Source organism: Ptychodera flava, chromosome 9 (genome assembly GCF_041260155.1).
Source record: "Ptychodera flava strain L36383 chromosome 9, AS_Pfla_20210202, whole genome shotgun sequence".
Lineage (NCBI taxonomy): Eukaryota > Metazoa > Hemichordata > Enteropneusta > Ptychoderidae > Ptychodera > Ptychodera flava.
The window spans coordinates 2,979,291-3,003,883 of record NC_091936.1 but is presented as its reverse complement, the minus strand read 5'-3'; the positions used below and the strand labels follow the sequence as shown (position 1 = coordinate 3,003,883).

The following is a 24,593-nucleotide window of genomic DNA, read 5'->3' as shown; positions in this document are numbered from 1 at the left end:
GTTATCACGTGACAAAGACGCTACGCGTACTGATCGAACGTAATTACGTGTAACTAAACCTCTCTATTGTTTGTACTCTTATCTTTATCAGAAAATGCATAATCATGTGGTAAATTTGGACATCTAAGTTGGTAAAATTGACATTGTCTATTTCAAATCAAAATTAAAAAGGCTTGAGGCATGAAGCCACATGTCATCCTAGATGAAGAAGTTTTGTAAAACGTGATACTTCATTATCATGCCTAACCAAATATTAATATTACCCTAGGCACCATTTTACAAGTGGTATATAGCCACAAACTAATGACATCAACTCACCATATTCAAAACATAGACGCCTTGTAATTATGGCATTGTGTATTGTGTACAGCGATTTGACGTCATCAGTTTGTGGCTATACCACTTGTAAAAATGGTGCCTTGCCCTAAAATTCATAGGTCATAGGTCATACTCCATGAATCTGAAAAAGAGACCTTTGCATTGGGATGATAGGGAGGATAACTTGGAATATATATTGTAACTCTGTCACTGTGCAGGTACTGAGAAACTGGTGCATGCTGATGTAAAACCTGACACTCACACTCTGAATATTCGCATGACCACAGATTACTGTTATCACAATTTATGGCCTGGGGGAGGGGATGAAGAAGGTTGATTGGCTGAATACAAGTACATATTACGATTGTCTCATGTTTCCTGTTGCGGATTCCAGATTCATACAAAATTATCCTCACACTGATCTTCAGCAACTTCTTGTTTTATTTGTAGAAAGAAAATTATTCAAGTACATAAAAACTAGTCATCATAAAGCACATTGACAAACATTACTGAATTCATTTTCATTGGTATAAAGGCCTTTTTTACCTGTTATTTCCAATTCCCTGTAAACAGATCCACAATAAACATTGTTACAATGGGTTTGTTTGGTAGCAAATCATGGTGGTGTGAAAGAGTTAAAACCACACTTAAACTATCATATGGCACTTAGCCAATCAGAATGCTCCATTTGTTAAGCCTCTATTCATGAGGCCCTTTGTGATATTATGCTGTGAATCGCAATAGTGGCAAGGGCAGTGAAGTATAGGAAAATTGTCGGGTAAAATCGAAAAGAACACAAAGTTTATGATTCAGAAATGCTTCATTTATAAAGCAAGAAAATGGCATATTGTATGTGAAAAAAATCCATTACAAGGCCGTTGCTTTTTATACAAAGGCCTAGAACTTTTATATAAAAGCCCTAGAGCTTTTATATAGAATACATTTAATTTATTCAAATGCACTTGGATATTCAAAGTATAGTTAAAACCTTTAGTATGCATCTTTTTCACCATAACATTGAAAATTCGACTTGTGATGAAGGCCGTGCCATTTTTGGCCAAGAAATAAAGTCAAAAATGCCCCAAAGTCGTCACTTAAATGCCATAAGAGCCCACATGCCAGTTGGTAAAGTGTATTTGGTATAAACTTCTTGCCATTACGTACAGACTTCCACAAAGAAACACTGCAACAAAAAGTGTAGTTTGGTGGTACTCACCTCACTCAAATCAATGGGAACTCTGTTACATTGCGAAACTGAAACACCATGAAAATTTCTGTTTTTAGCGGTATCTTTACAAACCGTTTTGTTACGATTGTGTAGTTTTTGGTACTTTTGTTTAGCGAATATCTGAAAAATCACTTTATTCGCAGTCACCCTGACAACACCCACTGACCATGTGATGGCAGCAGTGTTGGCAAGACTGGGTGGATTTGAACTGAAATGGGTAAAAATATTCATCATTTGCAAAGAAGACAGGTTACAACACCATACACCTGTAGCAGTTGTCACACAGCCACACTGCCTTGGAAAGAGAATTGAGCCGATCAGAAACAAGTTACCAACACTGCTGCACATTTCCCACTCTAATAATGAGAAGATCTAAATTGGCATTTTGCAGATTATGTCACTGAAAGCCAAACACGAATGATATATTGCAAGCTAAGCATTGTCTGATCAAAAGTGATCACACCACCCATATCCCCCTCCCCCCCAGACAGCTGAAATTTTCTTTCAAATGTTAGCACAAAAGCTGAACATGTCTTCCTTGGCACAAACATAGAATAAGATGACCTATAGGGCTTTTATGAGATGTTCCATTCCACTTGTTGGTGACTTTAAAAAATCAAAGTTTAATTTACATGCTAAAATGTTACATTGATGAACTAGATGGTCAAGGGTAACAACCCAAACAAACAGATGGAAGTCTCATCTGATAGTATAAAACCACACTCATGCAGGCTTTTTTGATGTGTAAAGTCCTCCCCTACGATAAAATGTCAAGGCCAAAGGCCTCGACAAATTATCATCGTATCGGACTTTATAAACCAGAAGAGCCCCCTTACTCAGGCTTTATCCTATACTTGTCAATGTCTGATTCTCACATTACCATAGTGCTTGTTGGCATTTTTTATGTGATTTTAGTCCTTTTTCTCCTTTGAAAGTTTTGGTCAATTTGTTCAGAGATAAACCTGATAAAAAACCTGCCCCATTAACAGTCTAATGTTATTTCGTTTGACCATTTCTGCTACTGACTACATACAGTTCTCTCAGAAATATCACTCTATCAATGCATGCAATATAGGTGAGTTCATAGTTGCTTGTGATGCTAGTGATTTTAGTAGACGGTAGATGGCCCTTGTGATCCTTTGTTCACAGGAACCGTCAGTTGTACAAAAGTGACTACAAGTGCAGTGCAGGGTATACTTCACATAGTGAATGTACCAACAACACATCACCAGTCACGGAAATGAGTTTATACTTTCATATCAAATGTTTCTGCTTGATTTAGGTCTTTAAGCCCCTAAAAAGCCTTTCAAGTTTCAAAATTAGATCCACTGGGTTGGACATGCGGTCATGAATGCCAAAGTATCTAAACAATGGAGCATGAAATGGTAAAACAAAAGATCACCATTGAACACCTCAGGTCCTGTCTGTATAGTATTTACGTTAGTACTGAGACATCAGTTCTAATTCCATGTGTGTTGTAAAATAGTATTATCAATACCAATGTGTCCTTACCATTTGCAGTAGAGTTCTATTGATGAATAACTACTCAATGGCCGGATTATGCACTGCGGCATGGTCATTGCCATAAGGTTGTTCTGTTTAATGAAACGTAAACTTGATTCAAGTCACTGATTACATCAATACTTGCAAAAACAACTAAATTGGTGAACTTTGATATGATAATGATAATGATAATGATAATGCAACGAGTATGCAGAAAGGTTTGAGCGGGTCATAAACAAACTATGCAAAATATCAACTTTGAAACAAGACTTCTGTTAGTGTAGAACTTATTCAACTGCCATAATTATAATAATAGTCTGATTTCAGTGAAGTTTGAAAACAAAATTATGTTGAGCACTTTTCCTCGGGGAGTGTTTTGCGCAATGTACAGGTATTTTATCTGTATACCATTTTGACTTGACTTTATTGAAAGATTTCATGTAAAAGTAAATGCATTTTTACTTTTAAAACTAAATTCACTTGACTTTTGCATGAAGGCAACTGATCTCATTGTGAGTTTTTATGACAATGTTACAAGACTAGGGACTGGAAGTAAAATACACTGAAACATACCATGTTCATGCAGTCTCAGCAGTGTTCACAATTGTTTTTGAACAACTCATTATTGTTTATGATTTCTGTCTGGTTGCCTCACATATTCCTTGCTCAGTGATGTGTCAAGTATTTATTATCTGTAACTACCAGTACTATGTTTGTTTACAGTGTTTGTGTTCAAATGCTACTGTTTGGATTAGGATTATCAGAAGGAGCAGGTCTTATCTTGGTTTATAACACCTTCTACCAGATTTAAAACATTACTTTTGCACACCTTATTCACAGCCACTCACAGACCATGGAATTACATATGTATGTCAAAAGGCTTTCAGGCTACCTTGATTTAAATCTTTGTAACTTCACAAGTTTTCCATTCCAAACTTACAAGGAAAATCGTTTTTCTCAATCTTTTTCAAAACTTGTACATCTTTCCTTTCAAGACCACACAAACTAAGGGTAGTGAGCTTTTCTGAGTTGATCATTTTCATTCATATTCATTCATTTCCTCAAGTTTTCACGCAGGTCTGTTGCAGGCAGAGAATCCTAGCTGGCTGACAGAATTCAAAACATCAAAGTCATTTCAAATTGTACATTTGTTAGACAACCATTACTTTTACCCTACTGATATGAATGAGACATCATTTGTGAAGAAATGACAGACATTGTCATTGGCAGCTTTTATTCAAAAAAAGAAATCTTGTATTGATATAGAATGGGAGACTTGTTTAGTACTTAATAGCATCTACATATTAACTAATTTATTGTTAAAGTTCATTACAAGGTACTGTTCAACTAAAAAAAAATTCTCACAATGATTTATAAAGAGTAACATAAGATCAAGGTTGAAAGCTAGAGAACTTTGAGTTATCAAATTTACAGAATTCGATTCAAATTGGCAGATTGAACAAACAGGAAAAGCAGCATTACTCTCTTGAAGGATTCACATTGAATATCTGATGCGCCAGAGTTGAGACATACCCATTCCTTTATTTTTCAATACTGGTCTAACCCAAGTACAAGCTATAATCAACATGACAAGACAGTCACTGTTTTTTTATCTTTAGCACATCTCAGTTGAACAGTTCCCAGAGTTGTACCAGTATGGTTTGTGGCAACCTGTGATAATGGACCCATCGTAAGTCCTCTAGTAGGCACCAGACAAAATGTCAGCTGTTTAATATCAATCTAAGAACTCCGGGAGATATCACATAATGTAAGATTATAGACAAAATACTGGGATTTATGTCTGAGTATATTGTACAGCAATGGTATTGCTGGAAACACAAACACAAGGTACATACATGGGGTAAAATGTACAGGGACATAAATGTAGGAATTGTGAATAACCTTACTATTGTACACTTTTTAAAGACAGATATCACAAGCAAAGTTAAAAAATTTGGTGTTTTCAGAATGCCCTTTACCTACACTGCATAGCACAATCATATGCAGATCAAGTATGTGTCCAGGCAGTGTGTCAGCTATTAATATATCCAGAACAAAAACTCACCCTGTACGACAAAGAAATTGTAGTTCAGAAGAATTATTTGACAAGTTTTGGACTGATCTTCATTCATTGCATGAATTAGAGATCATTAGATTAACATTTTTTGAAATAAATAATGAAATCTGTGTATTGTCCTGGTGTTTACATGATTTTCTTGAAATGTTGTGATAGTGAGCAGTGTCAAAAGTCAAAAGTATCTTTATTGACAACTCTTCCAGCATATTTCAAGGTTCTTACCAATATAAACAACTTTTCAAATAAGGCCAGAGTAAGTACATTCTTTGTTTTACACCTAAATGTGTAGCTTTTCAGAGTTTTTTAGGAAAAAATAAATTTACCGTTGTTGATGATATTATGTCACAAAACAATGCCACAATGAAATAATTCCTTACAGCAGTCACAGTCCAATCATTGAACCATGTGATGAGACAATTTTATTTTCCAAAAGCATATTTTTATAGGAATGTGCGGGCAATACAAGGAAACTCTCAAATAATGGCACTTTCATTTTGTGTTTAATTTTTTGTGTAACTTTACCCACCTATCTTTCAGCATTTTGAGTTGCAGCTAAAAACCAGAATTTACTTACTCTAGCCTGATATAAATTAATGAAAATAATGCCCCAATAAAGTTGACTTTATCCCTTTAAAGAAGAGATGATATTCTAGAACAACTTTCCCATTGTTTGAAATTTTCTAGACTGTCTACCTAAAAGTGTAAAAAGTCCATGATATACAGTGATACAAGCACAGACCTTGGCAAGTAAACGCCATTTGTATGGTTGCAATACTGTACCATAAACATTGCAAAACTATACAAAGAACAACTTATAAAAATCTCATGATGATTCTGAACTTCCTTCTCAGATGTTTTGGTTTGAGTGATCTTTGGACTTGGAAATTAACACCGTATGATTTGACTTTGAAAATGCATCAATTTCACATCTACAGTTTGTGACACTGTCTTTTTTAGAAAAGTGATAAAGGTTTAAAAGTTTTTAATGACTTTCATCATTGTCTGATTCCAAGATGGAGATTGCAGCCTCAACTCTGTCACCACAGATACACACTATTAACTATGGGAAGTTAGCATCAAAGCCAACACATTATCAAGTACTTGATTCACTGCTAGGGTATTTTCTGCTTGGCTTGCTCTTCAATGTAACTGTACAGAAGGAGAAAAAAAAGAAAAGGTTTTTCTTGACTGATTGATTACCTTGCCTGTTAACCATTCAGTGAGGATACGTTATGGCATTACATGAGCTTTTCACTGACAGGATACAGCCTGAATTATTTGCTCTGATAAAGTTAGACCTACTACAGTGCATAGAAACATATGATAGTGAAAGAATTATATGTTGGATAAGTATAAGTCATGTCAGGAAGTGGTTAGATTGAAATTCATGTTTTTAATAAGGAATATGGCTTTGAATATTATGATTGAAATTCATGTTTTTTAAAGCTTTGGATATTATGAAAATATTACTAGAATATCATTGTAACAGAAGCTGATCTTGATCACACAGAACTTGCTTGAGGCATTTGTTACTGAAGATTTCAATGTACATTGCAGTACTTTCAATATCAAGTACCCATGACATAGAACCATACATTAATTATGGAAACATATTTTCTTTGTAACACATATTTTTAAGAAAAGGTACTATCTTTTCATTATTAGGCATAAAAGATGGATGTCTATAGACGAACACATTCTGAACAGACAGAAAAATTAAAGTTCTACTTCAGAAAATACAGTCATGCCGATGTTTGGAATGGAACAGTCAAATTGTGATAGTCTTAGACTCTGAGCATGTACTGTGAACACAGATACAAACTCTGCTTCAGCTAAACTGACCTCATTTATCCAAACACTTGTCAGATCTTGTCATGTTCAGTAACAAAAATGAATCATTGACAGAGAATAATGAAATATATCACAATAACATGAAAACTTTGCTGCTGAATGAAACATCAAATAAACAAGGGTGACAAGACTTTAATCAGTTCTTCTCTATGAAATCTAATCTCAATGTACATATCAGAAATTTTAGGGTTTTCACTACCACAACATACACCATCATCATTATAAATTTTTGATGATCAAATAATTTGCCTTACTTTCCCTCATGTCAATCTGATGGATTGTCACCAATTTGATCATGCTGAAGTGATATTTATGGGATAAAACTTTTCAACAAGGCCTCGCATACTATTAAGTTATAATTGCACATTGAGACGACAAAATGTTTGACTAAGAATAGAGGACAAATAATCATGATCAACACATACATCTTTTATAAATAACCTCTATAATGTGGAAAAAATTGTAAAGCTTTAGTAATAGATTATTTGTAAAATGATTTATACTGTTTCAGCTACCAAGATAATGTGTATTGGAGGCACTACTGTAGATATTGTTTAACAGTGGTAAAAGGGCCTCTGTCACTGATAAATCATGACATATTATAGTTTTTAACCACAGCCACATTATGATCTTTTTTAAATTACTTTTCGTCAATATCAGTAATATGTACATTCTACAAACCCAAACAGATCAATGAGTCATATCTTGTGAAATGTACACTACTTTGTGACATTTGAGGATACTAGTCTGTGCACCCTTACCTAACAATGGTATGGCTCATCATATACCGGTACACACAGTGGATGGATTGTACCATTTGGAAAGAGGTGAAACTTGTAAATGATGCAAATGTACAAACGATAATATGAATGGTGTGTGTTGCATATTATAACAAATGAGATGCAAATGAACTGATTCACCTTACAAGATAACCTCTCTTTGGTACATATAGTATACATATACCAAATGTGAGGTAAAAATGATCTTATCAAATCTATGTGGTGAAAGATTTAGAAATGAGTATTTGAAATGACATAGTAGACAGTTGACTGTTAGTCACAATTAAGGTTACACACAGCGGGTTTTTTCCTGTCATTAGAGTGTGCATGCATGTGACAGGGGCACTTTTAGTGGAAAACCCTTTTCTTAACCCAGTCTGACCTTCATCTGTTTGACCTTGGGGGCTTTCTTCTTCATTTCTCGGCGGTGTTCACGTTCCTTAAAGGAAACAGAGAAACAAAGGATGAAATTGAATTGAAACCACTCAGCTTGATTGCAATACTTAAAGACCACTCAGCTTGATTACAATACTTAAAGACCACTCAGGTTAATTACAATACTTAAAGACCACTTAGGTTGATTACAATACTTAAAGATCTTCATTAGCTACCTGTAGATACCCGCATTAAATTTAAAATACTCTTCTTGATCTTAAAAATAATTCATGGAAATGCACCTGTTTATTTGGAAGATGTGATTAATTTATATGTACCAGCAAGAGACTTGTGATCCAGTGAGAAATTATGTTTAACACCACTTCATGGTAATTTCAATAAGATATACGGTCAGAGGGCCTTTTCTGTTTGTGTGCCTGCACTCTGGAATGATTTGCCACTGAACATCAAGGTAGTTTGTACTGTTGACAGTTTTCATTTGAAAACTTACCAGTTTCAGTTGTAATTTTTAAAAGGCTTCATTTGATTAATTTTATTATTTTTACCCAGTGAGTTTTCTCTTTTAAGCTTAATGTATGGTTGTACTTTTATAATTTTACTTTTTATTTTTTTATTCTGTTATGTACAATGTGCTGAGACTTGTGAATAGTGCATTTCCAAATTTTTTTAATAATGATAATAATAATAACAATAATAATAGTAATTACTAGGAGGGAAAGCATTAGAAATCAAATTTCATCATTTTTCAACCTTGTATTGACTCAGCAAATGGCTTACAAGCATTATTACATTCCTTGGCACACAGGATTACTTTGGTACAAAACTTTCAAATTGGTACTATCAAATTATATAGCTAAAAGGCTTTCCTCATACTATATGGCATACTGGTGTGTGAGGTAAAATTAAACGTTGCAAAGAGACAACCAGCATGCTGTGGTATAGCCTTTGAATTCACAGCCATGTAAATATTGTTGCCAAATCACAAGTGAACACAGTGCTATGCATTACTGTACTCATCCGAGTTTAAGCCTCTAGTTCAGCAACACAAAACTGTGGTTATACTATGAGCGGAACTTATATTAAAGAAACCTATGTCAATATCAATAAATGCTTAATTTATGCTAATTTATGCATGGTTATTGAACACTACTTCAACTTTCGATTACTTTCCAAAATCGACTTACATCCAAAGAAATTGTAAAGAGAAAAATTACTGACAAGATCTCACGATCTCAAGATCTCAAGATCTCACGATCTCATGAAATGGCATGCCACAATCGCATTGATACTGATACTACCAAAAGACAGCAAAACTCAGAAACAATTTCTAAGCTTAACTGGCACAGTAATTTATATCGCTGTTTCAAATTCAAATCAAACTGTTTCTGGATAGAGAAGTGACAATTTGGTGAAATTTCTGCTTGAAATAGAAGTAAACTTGGAAAAAAGCGACCTAGCGGCCGATATAGCTCCGCTGTGTTTATGTAGAGAATAACTATTTTTGACACATGTTGATGAATAAGGTGGAAATCTTTGATAGCTCAATGCAGTGGCCAGAAAAAAGTGGCTAAAATAGCTGCAAAAATACACAATCGAAGATTTCATCTTACTTTGAATATATCACATTGGATCATTCCTAAGAACATGTCAACCAAAGCTATCTGATGAGTAGTTTTTTGGAGAATAAAATTTTCTGACCAAAAATGGCAACAATTGCCCCCAAAAATAAAATTTGCAGATTTCATCATAATTTCAAATGATCAAATTTAGTTCATCTATAGATATCTGTATACCTAATTTCAAAGCTGTTAGACCAGTACTTTTTGAGAAACATATTTCAACCAAAAATGGAAAAAATTGACCCAAAAATTCAACATTACAGATTTCATCATGATTTCAATAAATATTATTTAGTTCATCTATAGAAACCTATATACCAAATTTCAAAGCTATCAGATGAGACAAGAGTAGTTTTGGAAATACACATTTTTTGACCAAAAATGGCAAAAACTGCCCCAAAAATACAAAATTACAGATTTCATCAGAAATTCAATATATTACTTAGCTCATCTGTAGAAACCTGTATACCAAATTTCAAAGCTATCAGACCAGTACTTTTTTAGAAACACATTTTTTGACCAAAAATGGCAAAAATTGCCCCAAAATTACAAAATTGAAGATTTTATCATAATTTCAAAAATATCATTAAGGTGACCTGTAGGAACCTGTATACCAAATTGCAAAGCTATCAGATGAGTAGTTTTGGAAATACACATTTTTTGACCAAAAGTGGCAAAAATTGCCCCAAAAATACAAAATTGCAGATTTCATCAGAAATTCAATATATATTACTTAGTTCATCTGTAGGAACCTGTATACCAAGTTTCAAAGCTATCAGATGAGTAGTTTTGAAAATACACATTTTTGACCAAAAATAGCAACAATTGCCCCAAAATATACAAAATTACAGATTTCATCAGAAATTCAATATATATTACTTAGTTCATCTGTAGGAACCTGTATACCAAGTTTCAAAGCTATCAGATGAGTAGTTTTGAAAATACACATTTTTTGACCAAAAATAGCAACAATTGCCCCAAAATATACAAAATTACAGATTTCATCAGAAATTCAATATATATTACTTAGTTCATCTATAGAAACCTGTATACCAAATTTCAAAACTATCAGACCAGTACTTTTAGAGGAATACATTTTTTGACCAAAAATGGCAAAAATTGCCTTAAAAATGCAAATTTGCATATTTCTGCACAATTTGAACAAATCTGAAATAGATCATCCCTAGGGACATATGTATTAAATATCAAAGCTATCTGACTGGTAGTTTTGAAGAAGAAGATTTTTAAAGATTTTTTTACCAAAAATGACAAAAATTGCCTTAAAAATACAAATATGCAAATTTCACCACGATTTGAACAAATCTGACTGAAGTCACCCTAAGTAAACTGCATATCAAATTTCAAAGCAATCAGACAAGCGGTTTCAGAGAAGAAGATTTTTTTACCAAAAACACCAAAAAATGCCCCAAAAATAGGAATATGCAAATTTCACCACGATTTGAACAAACTGAAGTGAGGTCACCCAAAGTGAGCTGCATATAAAATTTCAAAGCAATTGGACTTGCGGTTTCAGAGGAGAAGGCAATTGTTGACGGACGACGACGACGACGACGGACGACGGACGACGGACGACGACGGACGACGACGGAAAATCAACCTATTTGATAAGCTCCGCGTCGCTGACAGCGGAGCTTGGAAAAAAGACATCATGTATGCTGCTGCATCAACAGCATAGTGTGAACTGTGAACCAGCATGCATGGGCTGCTTGTAACAGCAACTCAACTTTCCAATATCAAACGGTCAGCATCTTGTGAAAGCAACATAGCAGTGAAAATTGTAATAGTTCTCGGTAAAAGCTCTTCACAGATGAAAGGATAATTGCTGCAAACCAATGAAATTGCATATTAAGAGGATGAAAACAAACATTATGGACGTGAATGAAAATAAACAATGTTGGTTAAAGTGGAACTATTCTATCTAGGGAACGGGAGATGGGGGTGGGAGTGGGGGAGTGGGTGGTTTGTGTCACAGAATCAGAAAGGTAGTGGAAAAATGTGCCATTTTCCTTATGATGCTGTTTATGGAACTTCAGTGTTACATTGTTTTAACAGTTTTTAATAGTTTTTTTGATCTGAAAAGTAATATTATCAATGGTAACAACCCATTATACTCTCCTAGTCTTTCTGTATTTGAGTTAAACTAGGGTAGGGGCTTATACACAGATATACAGCATTCTCAAAATTCCCCTGAAATCGGTGGAGGAGCTTATACTCGAAACGAGTATGATAATTACTCGTGACCTGAGGAGTTATTTGGGTTTGGATTAGAAATAGTATACCATGCAGTGGACCCCATAGGAAAACTCTTTTAGTTTGTATCTGTAGAGTATTGTCTAATAATCTCTCTTGCTGAAAAACATTGTTTTAATTTCCTAAAGTATTTATTGAGGTGTTACTATGGTTACCGCACAGGCCAAGACTAGATGGTACATTACCTCCCATTTCCTTTGCTTATCTGGATCATCTTCATTCATCATTCGTTCCTTGTCAGCACGACGTTTCTCTTCTCTGCGGGTTTGTGCAGCTTCCTGACGCTGACTATGTGATGCTTTCAGGAAAGTCTCAGCAATTTTTGCCCTTGTTTTGTCAGCTTTACTTTTGCCCTGTAATATGTATTAATGTTTTATCAGTTATAGCTCTGAGCAGCAGCATAATAAGGTTGCAAACACAGATAAAACTAGAGTTATTCTTTTTTTGTATCCAAATAAATCCTGTGCAGTGAATCTGGGGCTGGCAATTATTAAGGCTTTTCCAAGCTGCTTGCTTCTGATTGGATGTAATTCTGCAACCCGTGTCTAATCATCAAATGCGAAGTACTTTGGGTGAAGGGCATCATACAATACTTCAATTTACTTAAAGAACTGAAATGACTGGAAGTTACCAAACTTTTACAAATTACACAATAGTTTTCATCTGATACTAAACAGAACATGTAAAGGGAAGGATATCTGTGTGCTAAGTGTGAAGAGGAAGTTTGCTGTGTAGAGTATATCAATGGAATAACTGGAGATAGATACCTCTTTGCTAAGTCTGAATCGTTTCACTTTATCGATACAGTGCATGACCAATTTCATCATTGGTTCCAACTTCTGCATGTCTTTTGTTGAAGGGTAGCCATTCCCTGGAACTGTTTTCAAACACAGTACAAATACATGACAAAGTCATTGAAAAAGAGTCATCAGCAATATAGGGTTTTAGATCAGTGTACAAAATTGATGATTTAAAAGCTTTTTTCACAAGTTAGATTCATGAAAATCTTGTACAGATCTGTTGTGAACAAGTCACAGTGCAATTAGTAATTTTCTAAAAACCAATTATACTTTTCTGTTTGTAAAATAAGATTTCTTGTTCTATCCTAAAACCAGGCGAGATTTTGTTGAAAAAATATGAATTTTAGTCAGAACAGATTAATATGCCATCCATAATATTGCACACATTTTTATCTCTAAAACTTTGCAGCATATTCAACAAGGTATACAATAAAACATCGTACCTCAGTTGTACAGCGTGCAGGCCCTTATTCTCGGGCCCTTCTACCGTACAATCTTGGTATGTAAAATCCTTATTAGGGCTGTAAAGATTACTTCTGTATTTAATAACATGAGCTAGCCAGAGCACCTGACAATATGCCTCCTTTACACTTATTTTGAAAATGCACTGACAACTTACCATTAAAACTGAAGATTAGCACCTTCTGAGTAGGTGGTAATTTGGTTGGTTGGCCGTCACTGCAAAAAGATGTCATTACAATATTGATATCAGAGATGCCATGTTAAGGTAACTCTGCATCATATCTACAGAGTTTTGTTGAGATACCAAGAATGAAGATTACAGGACACAGATAGCATTATGCCCTCTATCTTATAAAATATTTTAGTTGATTTAGGAATTTATAGACATTTCTTTGCATCAACTCTATACCAGCATGTGTGACATGTAAAATGGTCCTGAGTCATACAGCTTTCCTGAGTCAGTGGCACGTCAAGTCAGCTGAGAGAGAACAATGATTACCAGTAACCTAGGGAGTCATAACGGTTACGAATACAAGAATGACTTGAGCAGTCTGTAAGGGACAGAGTATATAGCCAGAGGCCCCTCAGGAAACCTTTTCAGTTTGGACCAAAACGTTTACATCCACTGATCTTTACTCATGCATACAGAAGACAAAATGAATTAATTTGAATTTGTTAGCCAAAACAAAGATTATTGTCTGTACTTACTCTGTATTAAGTTTGGGTCCAGAAAACTGGTCAGAGAAGTGTAAATAATCAAACATGTCTTCATATGCATTCAAACAACTTACGATCTGAAACAAAACAGCACACTTTAATCTTAAAAACATTTTCAATTACCTGAATATGAAATTTAAAAGGCTTAATTCAACAGAAATATAAATGATATTTCTTTTCCAAATTTAACTCTTCTTAATCCTATCAACTGATATGCCAAGCCATGAGTAATTTGTCTTAGCACTGATCTTCCCTGCAAATTTAAGCAAATGTGATTTTTTCCTGTATGGCTTTTGTTCTTGTTTAACATTAAAGGGCCAGTAGCTGTATCATGTAAGGACATTTCCACTATTTATGTCTTTAATGTCAACTGCAGGTTCTTATTCTATTCCCCTAAGCATGGAGAAATACACAGTATTCAGCTTATCAACACAGCCTGAACATGTTTATCAGCATATTCATAAGAAGATGGGAGCCAGTGAAATTGGATGGCTGTAACATAACACCATTTTTGCCGGCTGGGATTTACGAGAAATATTACTGCACAGCATGGAAATTGATGATGACATTGCACATTATCATAAGATGACATTGGTAAATGTAAATGGTTGAATTTTGTGCTTGATAAAAACAGCAATCTTTTAATAACTTGTTGACAAATGTAGCTGCAGTGTAATGCTCTAACCATATGCATTATATAACTTATAAGTGGCTGAAAGCAAGCCAGTCTCTTATGTTTTGAAAACAGAACATGTTTTCAACAATTGCCTTCTCAGACTACACCTAAGAGCATCAAAATTGATGAAAACATTTGCAAATTGCTGTTCAAGGGAGGTATACCCGTCTCCGAATATTCTCCAACCAGGAAGTACTTTTTTCCTTTTGAAACAAGAAATGTTGAAGCAATTACCTTCTCAGAATGTACCTAACAACATCAAAGTTGGTTCTAATATTTCAAAATTATCCCATGAGATGGGGATACCATCTCTTATAATCTCCTAGAGTAAGAGGTGTTGTTTTTGACTTTGAAAAGAGGACACAATTTTAGCAACTGTCTTTCCCAGATTGCACCTAATTAACAGCATCAAAATTGGTTACTTTGTTTCAATTGTCCTATGAAGAAGTCCTTCTTGAAGCTCTGCCTGGCATTTTTCTCCACCTCTAATGTTCTTGGAAAACCCTGTGTAGACTACATTGTTATTGTTGCCACATGATTGCTAGTCTGCACAAGAATCCAAATTTTAACAGTTAAAAATTTACTTTGAAGATGTACACGCTTTGTGGTAAAGCTAAACAGTATATGTAGGTATTTCAGCCTGTATCAGGGGTAGAAGGACTTACAATTGACATACAAAACAAAATTAGTGTAAGGATCATCAAAAGATACAGCTACTGGCCTTTCCAATGTGCAGAGATGGGGAAATATTGTGCATTTCTATTTTCTGTTGTTGGTCAGTGTTATGAAGTGTTTGAGATTCCACTGATTTCACCACCTGCCTCACTTTTTAAGTCTTCCAGTTTACAGATCCTGTCTTCTTACTTACCTTGGAGTCCAGCATTCCATGGATAATTTCTCCCATTTCACTGACAACTGACATGGATGCTGGTAATCCATACTTGTCACCACTTCTTTTATCAGGACAGAATAAACTCTGATGGAAGGCAAGGAGGGTATATGATGTCATGTGATTGGGTTTATCTTGAAGTTGGAAAGTCTCAATAAAACTAATATTATGACATGATCTAAGGTGATGTTGCCATGGATTATATAAGCTCTCTAATATTTGATGTTATGCACAACTACAACAAAGTCCTGAATGTTATAAAACATCTCATTTGTGGCATTTTTGAAATTCAACACAGGAGTAAGACAGTGTATTTGTCATTATCTTTATCACACTTTCTGTACAATTTACTGCAAGTAACAGCTACATTCTCTTTTCTCATGAAGACACTTTGCATGAGTATTTGACAAACTTTGCAATGAGGTTAGACTATTTGGCAGTTTGCATGTCAGACAGAGTATTTGACAAACTTTGCAGTGAGGTTAGACTGTTTGGCAGTGCAAGTGTATGCATTTTACATCACTCATCAAGGATACATAGAGTACAAAGTAGAATAATTTCCTTGCTGATATCTGAACATTCTATGGAACATGCATGTCAAAGGAAGACTTATCACTGGCATCTGATCATATAGACAAAATGAACATTAACAGAATAATATTATTGAGATTCTGATGAATTGAATCTATATGCATACCAAATCTTGCATGTCTTTCTGTAACTTTACAGCTGTTTTCTTGTCAGCTACAGCAAAGATAAAACAGTCCATATCTTCTGGATTCATAGTGACTGTTATCCTCTGAAATTATAGAAAGACAAAAATTACATTACTCTTGAATGTACAGATATGAAGAGATATACAAATACTGATTGACAGGAAAAACATCTACGGGACTGAGAGTTGTATTATACAATACTGGTTTAAAGCTATTGAAGTATACATAAAGACATAAACTGTACAGTTAATGTTGTGGAAAATGCTGAGCTTGCCAGATTCAAAAACTAAGCCTGTAGAACACTGTTCATCCAATTTATTCCAAAGTACAACTATTATCATACACCATTGTCTATCACATACACATGTCAAGATCCCCCTATCCTAATGACATTTACCGTAAAATACCATTCGTGTTATTTTACGGTAAACGTTGAAGTATGAACATCATTAGTTTTGTAGTATTCCTGAACTACAATTGCAACTTGAAAGTGAACAAAAAGAACCAACACAGCTGCCATTCTCTGCCTGCAATTTGATATTGCTGATAAAAAAAGTTGGACTTCAGGAACAAGGATACTTTGTTGGTATGTTGAATCTTGTAGCATTATTCTATGATCGTTCCCTTGAAGTTCTCGTCAAAAAAGATTGAGTCTAGTCTGACGCAGCATTCATGACACTGATGTTATTACAACATAGGAACAGGTGATATAGGGTATTATATCATGCCAGTATGTTGATGGTGAAAATAAGGTGATCTGATTGGTCAAGACATGAAAATAACCATGCTACAATGTATATTTGTGATATAGCATGGTTGGAACCTCCTAAAGCTCTTAGTTAGAGAAAAATCCCTTTTTAAGGTTTCATGCCAGAACATCAACATACAGCTATGATAAAACAGCAATAAACCACCTCAGCAATGGGTATACCACTCAGTTTTGACCAGATCACTCCATATATTCACTTGCTGTTGCTCATGCACTGTCATGAACTGGTCTAAATCTTGTGGTATTGGTTAAGTAACTCCAGTCGTCAGATACAATTAGGTAATGGAAAACTGGACTGACATCAAAACAAACTGAGTTTTTGAGGACAGAATACTACTGGGAAGTTTTTTTTTACAGGTCAAACACAGAAAGACATTTTGGGAGTCTTATCCTCGGACTATGGGGATATGAGATCCTTATAAATTGTAAACTTTTCAGTCATCAATAGAATGTAATAAGTGAAAGGGGAACAAACAGTTCTCTTGTAGCAATAGCTATTTGTACGGGCAATGCAAAGCAATACATGGAAAGACATAAACACTTACAACTTGATCTGATGCTGGCTTCATATAACGACTGAGTACACTCATTAAGTCTTGTCTTTTCAAAAACTGGAAAGTAAAGCAAACAAAATTTGTGAACAAGACAGATGAGAAATGAAATAAGAAGATCATAATCCACAGTCAAGTTTTTGATGCTTTAATCCTCTTTCTACCGGGCTAAATAGACAAACCACAGAAATAAATACCATTTGGGAGAAAGAGAATAAACTGGCAAATATGGTGTGCTCTTTAACTATCTAATGTGTGTGTGCTACACTCTGGAACAAGAATTACACCAAAGCAGATCAGGAAATCCTAAATAATGTCATTCTTCAGCAATGTTAAACACTGTTCAAAGACAAACTTGAATTTGGAAATGTGTCTGATTCTTGAGTGATACACAGGATATCAAAAATGACATGATCACAGCTGACATCCCAAAATATATAGATTGCTTTGATTGAGAATTCTTCTTGTCAGAATGGCTGTATTATGTCATTCCAAAAGCCTTTTCACATTACACATTGTAAGATACTGTACCTTTAATTCTACCAGCATCCCTTCACAGCATTGTCTTCCTGAACACCATAATGCATACAAATTTTCACTTTCTTTCATTAAAATGCCGGACTGCACTTCTTTGGCTTGTCCATCATCACCAACTATCGCAAAGTTGCTTTCTAAGAGTTCTTTATTTGCCTGTAACCTAAACAAATAGAATAAATAAACAGATATTGAACATTATTGTTTCCCTATTGTACTATCTTATACTAATAAAATGTTGTGCCATCCAATGTGTTTCATGCTTCTGGAAATATCAGGTAAAGTGACAAGGTTACAATCTTTTTCTTCACATACTCTTAAAGCGCAGTGGTCGTTGCGCTGCGCATGCTCCTGAGGGGGTCCCCCTTGTTGAAAACATATCCGAGAATGCCGCATGAGGTTACGGGTTGATTATTATGTTTGCGAAATTGCCGCTTGTTAAAATGGCAGCTGATCTGTCACAAGCACACCAACTTACCAAATCTAACACGCAATAAAAGGTCAATTAATCAATTAATTAGTCAATTAATGATGTTGAGTCTTACAAAGGCGTTAACAAAGTGGGGGACTGCTCCCATCTCACTCCGATTGAAGTTGAGAAGACTTATGTTTACAAACATTCAGTGGTAAGGTTTTTGTGAGTTTTAAGAGTAATTTTGAAGCTGTTAAATTCTGATGACAGTTTTCAGAGATGACTTCAAATATCAAGTTTTTTGTACAATTATTATACAATGCAATTAATAATTATTCATATAGTATTACGTTGAAATATTTAGTATTCAGATGGCCTACACAGTCTGTGAATGTGTACCTTGCATTTGTATCATTGACAAATGAATTTCAGTCTGGACTCTAATTCAATCATCAACAATAGTATATACATATACAGGCTTTGTCAACAAGTTGAGTTTCAGCATGCTTTTAGGGGGACAGCAAGAAACTGCAGTTGATGCATTGAATAGAAATATTTTTAAAAATTATTGACAGTTGCAGCTTCTGTCCACTGTTACAAGGTCTACTTGTTGTTTTATACTATTTAAGATTTTTCAAAATAAAACTTTCCAATACCCCCACAAGTATTTGTGAATGTAGGCTTATTTACCCAAATCCTTGGAAAAAGTATAGCTCAATGTCACAAAGGCTGCATTACTCTATGAAATTTCTGTATTTGCTTATATAATGTACATGTAGCATGCAGTATACAGTGGACTGATAGAAATGTATGTTACATTTGTCATCCATTTCTTACCACTGACTCCATGAAAATCTCTCTATTTTGTTTTACTAATGCTATATTGACATTAAAAAGTATGGTACTCACCAGGCTGTTGCTAATTTATGGTTTTTTGCCTTTCCAGCAAGAAAATTCAAACAATAGGCTATAAGCCCACCCAGCATTAAAAGCTCAAGGTAGTAACTATCCCAGTTGGTACTGAAATGAACAGGAACCTTAAAGCAGAGCAAACAGAGAAATGGCACTCAGTGTCCATAAAATCAAGATTGATATGGAACAATAAATTAAATTTATGTTGCATTTTGGTTGAGTTATGAACACCATTAGGCATCGGGAATCTTGTCCTCATTGAAAGTAATACAATAAAAGGTTTCAGAAGAAATTTTACTTGAGCAGATTTTATCAACTTGTACAAACTTTGAAGTTGAGTAATGATTCCATGACAATACATATATTTGCCATCAGTTTGTCCATAGATTGAAACATCAACAATCAATACACTAACAAATGAGGTTACACTACATTATGGCCTGAAATGATTTTGTAGATAAATTTTTAGCATCAAAGGTAATGTACATACCCTATGAAACTCAGATGCAGATGTTCAAGAATCTATTTTAGTTTACCTTGGCGATTTTCAGATCTGGTACTTCTGATTTGCCTTTTGTACTCTTCATGTCCTTGTCAAAACCTTCAAACTCTTCTTCATCAGCAAAATGGTCAAATTCATCTTCATCCTAAAAATGGCAAGATGACATGATTGTAAGTTATGATAAATTTAATTGCTAGTAAGGAAATCAATGAGTTTACGATATCCCTGATAGGTATATTGTGTAAGATCCCTGTTTCTTGCAATAGTGCTGCTTGACTTTGACTTTTTACAGGATGTAACTATAGTTAGTCCTTGGTTTTCCTTTGAAGGTTGTGTGCAGTTAATCAATTTGTATGTGGTTTAAGCTGATAAATGACTGCTCCTTTAAAACATTTTGATACCAATACACTTGACTTATTCAATAACCTTCTATGCTCTATTCAGGATGGGAATCACTACAATTGCCTTAATTATTATAATCTAGCATGTTAAATTGCAGTGTGCCTGTACAACTTAGACACGAAGAATGACTAACATAATTTTATTCTATTTTAATAGTCAAATTAATATTAGCACTCAAACAAAGAGTATAGCTTTACAATGTCATATCTACGATTTCAATGTAAGTTTACACTTGGTCAAATTTAGAAATTCTTACTTCTATGTACAGTCGCTCCACTCACACTTTCCTTGGAACAAAGCTCAATAATTGTGATTTTTGAAGTTATAGGACAAGTGATTTGCAATAGCTTTCCTCACTTATCGAAACTCTGCAAGAAATATACATCAGATTAGGAAGATTACCAAAATATTTCCCTCACTTCAATTGTGACATCATCATCTGTGGCTTCTTCAAATTCTGTTTCATCAATAATTTCTTCTTCTCCATCTTCTTCTTCTCCTTCTGTTTCTATGGTAGCATCTTCCTCATCCTCATCACCTAGGTCCTCAAATTCAGCAAATTCATTATCCTCAATCTCTGCTCCATGTTGGTTTTCAAAGCTGAACACAGTCCAGGCAAGACTCAATAATACTAACACAACTCTATATGACCTCATTCTCTCTTCTTTTAATTATTTTTTAATCTGAAAAATAATTTGTTCAAGATGTGAAAATTGGACAAAGACTCCCTGGTATTCAACGAGACTGTGGCGAAGAAAGGTCACATATACCTGAATCTTGCACATGATATTTCAAGGCTTTAATATTTCCTTAGAGGTTGTAGTATTGTTCTTTATTACTACTACTACTACTACTACTACTACTACTACTACTACTACTACGACAACAATAGAACAAGTTACTACTACTACAACTACTACAACGACAACAATAGAACAAGCGCACTCTACTATCTACAAATTAGTACATGAATTGTAAACTATGTAAGATCATGGAGGTAATTTACCTCTATGGTATGATGGAGGGAGGGACCAAAGGTGAGACGAACATGTGCCATATAGAAGTTATCAATATCATTATCAATTATCATTGGAGGTACAAGAATTTTTGTTCAGAGACAAATGCATTAAAACTTGATGAATGTGTGAATATGAACATAACATGTCCAGAACGGGCACACGTTATTATCACACAAGCAGCTTGTACAAAAGCCCATTGATAATACAGTCAACATCTTTTTGGTGGGTGGGGGGAGGGGTTACTCTCGTAGGAAAGGTGTACGGATGTCTTTATCAAGGGGTCCAGACACTTCGCACCAAAACTAGTTCGCCCCACACAACTTTGTCCCAAAACAATTTCGGACCAAAACCACCTCGTCCAAGGTACTACCTCGTCCATCGCTACTTCGCCCCAAGTACCACCTCGTTCTAAAACCACTTCGCCCAAAGTATGATGCATGTACCATCATGATCATAATACTATCAACTCGTCCTAAAACAATGATGCTACGATGTATTATAACTGTTTTTACCTGCAACTTTGAAGCATCAATGTGTCAGGATATTTTGGCAACCACAAACCATTTATTGTTGCATGAAATCACGGTAAAGAAAAATGCAAACTACTAAATGCTACAACTCAGGTGCCATGCGTGGAATTGCACGATGTCATTTTCTCGAAATGTGTACACTTTCAAGATTTCAGTCCTGGGGTGATAGAAAGGTTACCGGTTGGCGAGAAGTTTTGGCGAAGTGGTGTTGTTTTAGGAGCGAAATGGTTTGGGGCGACGCGACTTTTGGGGCGAAGTGATTTTGGTACGAGGCTGATTTGGTGCGAAGTGGTTTTGATGCGAAATGGTATGGGGCGAGATCATATGGTATGGTGCGAAGTTGCTGCGGATCCGTAGCCCTACCACTCCCTTTGCTGGTTGTGTTATGGGTCCCCAAACACAACCAGCAAAGGGAGTGGTAGGGCTACGGAACCGCAGCAAGGTGCGAAGTGGTTTTGGTGCGAAGTGACTGGGAACCAGCTCTATCAATGACCGCTGCCATGATGAATAATTATAGAAATGATCAATCCTAACCCGAGGCGAGGACTTCATCGTTTACTGGACGGACCCAGATAACTGTAGTCCATTTTGTTTTTGGCGAAAAAGAAATAGTATTTTTTCATTAAGAAAATGCTGTTCTATTTGCATCATTTCCTAGGTAAAAATAAATATCACATTCAAATTTACATATGTGTTTCACCGGCGTGCACATATTGGATTGGTAATTTACAACTAAAGCGAAGCTCCTCGTTTGGTTTCGCGTTCTTCAAAATTTGAAAATGTACCCACCTCAAACGCTGATAAAAACAAAGATATCTTTAACGATCTGCAGAAATCTTTCAAGACACAAAATACTCCCGAAATGTGCACTTACATGGTATCAGAGTGATAATTTGTCCGATCACGCTAGCACCAAGCCCTCACAGAATCATGGCAGAGTTTAACCTTCGACCTCTACATATAGTGAATCATGGGAGATTATCTGCCCCACTCGCCCAACAATAATAAATCCTTTGTTTTTTGTCAGCACTCGTGTTGCAGAATCACGCTTTGAGGAGGATTTTTTCTTCAACAAGAGAAAGTTCGCATCTTTCGTCCAGAATTATAGTCTTATATTACAAATCTTAAATAAGACAGAACAATCCTAACCAATCTCAACTGCTGTAGGGGAGATCATTTTGAGTCTTGCACTGCCTGAGAGTACAGTTAGCATTTTGCTGTAGCTACTGATGAAAATGTATCCACTCACAGGGGACTCTGGTTGTTGTTTATTTGTGTCTGTCTGTTTGTTTGTGTGTATGTGTTTATGTTTGTTTCTTTGTTATTTTTTAATAAAATAACAGCGAAAAGCTGTTTTCTTAATATTTGTCAATAAGAGCAGTTTATTTATTTGTTTGTTTGTTTATTGATACTTATTTCCGATGGTTAGGGTAAAAATAGGGTTAGGCTTAAGTTAGGGTTAGGGTTAGGGTTAGGCTTAAGTTAGGGTTAGGGTAAGGGTTAGACTTATTCACTCCCTCTATACATTGTGACAAATATATAAGAGGGAGTGAATACCCTAACCCTGACCCTAACTTAACCCTAACCCTAACCCTAACCCTAACCCTAACTTAAGCCTAAACCTAACCCTAACCATCGGAAATACGTATCAACAAACAAACAAACAAACAAATAAATAAACTGCTCTTTATTGACAAATATTAACAAAACAGCTTTTCGCTGTTATTTTATTAAAAATAAATAAACAAATACAAACACATACACACAAACAAACAGACACAAATAAACAACAACCAGAGTCCCCTGTGATCCACTGAGCACACAACATCGTAAAGTAATCGATCAAATTTTAGTACTAACCATAGTGTGACACGAACGGGTTGGAAACACTTACACCACAATTTGTTGGTACAAGTGTGCAGTTTTTGTTCATTTATACACACAATGTAAAGAGTGCTTGTAATCACAAAATAAAAGTGCAAAAGTGATATACACTAATTGAACGGAGGTCAAACCCCCTTCCCCTAAACGAATGAATTTCGCTTTTTGAACTTATGCGACAATCTGAGACGGTCCCTCATTTCTATCACTCCCTCAGTTGTCTCTTGTTTGGGTTGACTGTAATATTCTGTCAGAAATGCAGAGATACATCTGAAGTCTCACAGTTTTGTTAACTGGATTCACAACAATGTAAACTCACAGCTATCCATACAGGAAATGCAAATTTATATTGATAGGGCGAATTTAAATTGAGTGTCTGCCTATTCAGAACAACACTTTCTGCTTGAAAAGCAGGCTGACAGCATGCTACAAATAGAGACACCTGTGACAATAACAGCAATGTTCTGCTGATATATCGCATTAATAATATTATGTGCAAGCAAAACCTGTGGAATGAGAGTGGAAGTACAAATTTTGTTGTCAGACCATTGGACTTGCCATTCTGCCACTTTGACAGAACACTATGTTTCTGAAGCTGCTTTGATACAGAACAACTACAGGACTGGGGGGTGGGGGGTCAAGGTAGACATGCCCAGGCCCAACTTTGCAATTATGTTCAGAAAACTTTGCCTTTGGGTAGACATCACTGCTAAAACTTTGAATTTGTCAGTTTATTGTTCATTCATGTGTTCTACATTTGAAATAATGAATAAAATAGG

At 35.2% G+C, this 24,593-nt stretch overlaps 1 protein-coding gene across 2 annotated transcripts; it reads right to left on the bottom strand.

Annotated features, from left to right (window-relative positions):
* Window positions 1-4,245: 4,245 nt before the first annotated feature.
* On the bottom strand, window positions 4,246-22,899 carry LOC139139760 (PAT complex subunit CCDC47-like). 2 transcript variants are annotated; one of them, XM_070708658.1, is made up of 14 exons: window positions 22,808-22,899; window positions 20,804-21,067; window positions 20,017-20,127; window positions 19,478-19,605; window positions 18,154-18,319; window positions 17,617-17,682; window positions 16,284-16,385; window positions 15,566-15,673; window positions 14,013-14,098; window positions 13,462-13,520; window positions 12,810-12,919; window positions 12,228-12,395; window positions 8,139-8,195; window positions 4,246-6,275 (listed from the first exon to the last, which is right to left on the bottom strand). In XM_070708658.1, exons 2-14 carry the CDS (start codon window positions 21,038-21,040, stop codon window positions 6,267-6,269), a joined length of 1,407 nt encoding a protein of 468 aa, XP_070564759.1. In that variant the 5' UTR covers window positions 21,041-21,067; window positions 22,808-22,899; the 3' UTR covers window positions 4,246-6,266. The 2 variants fall into 2 exon arrangements, with proteins under 2 accessions (XP_070564759.1, XP_070564760.1); XM_070708659.1 differs by having other exon boundaries at window positions 22,723-22,882.
* Between the last annotated feature and the right edge of the window lie 1,694 nt (window positions 22,900-24,593).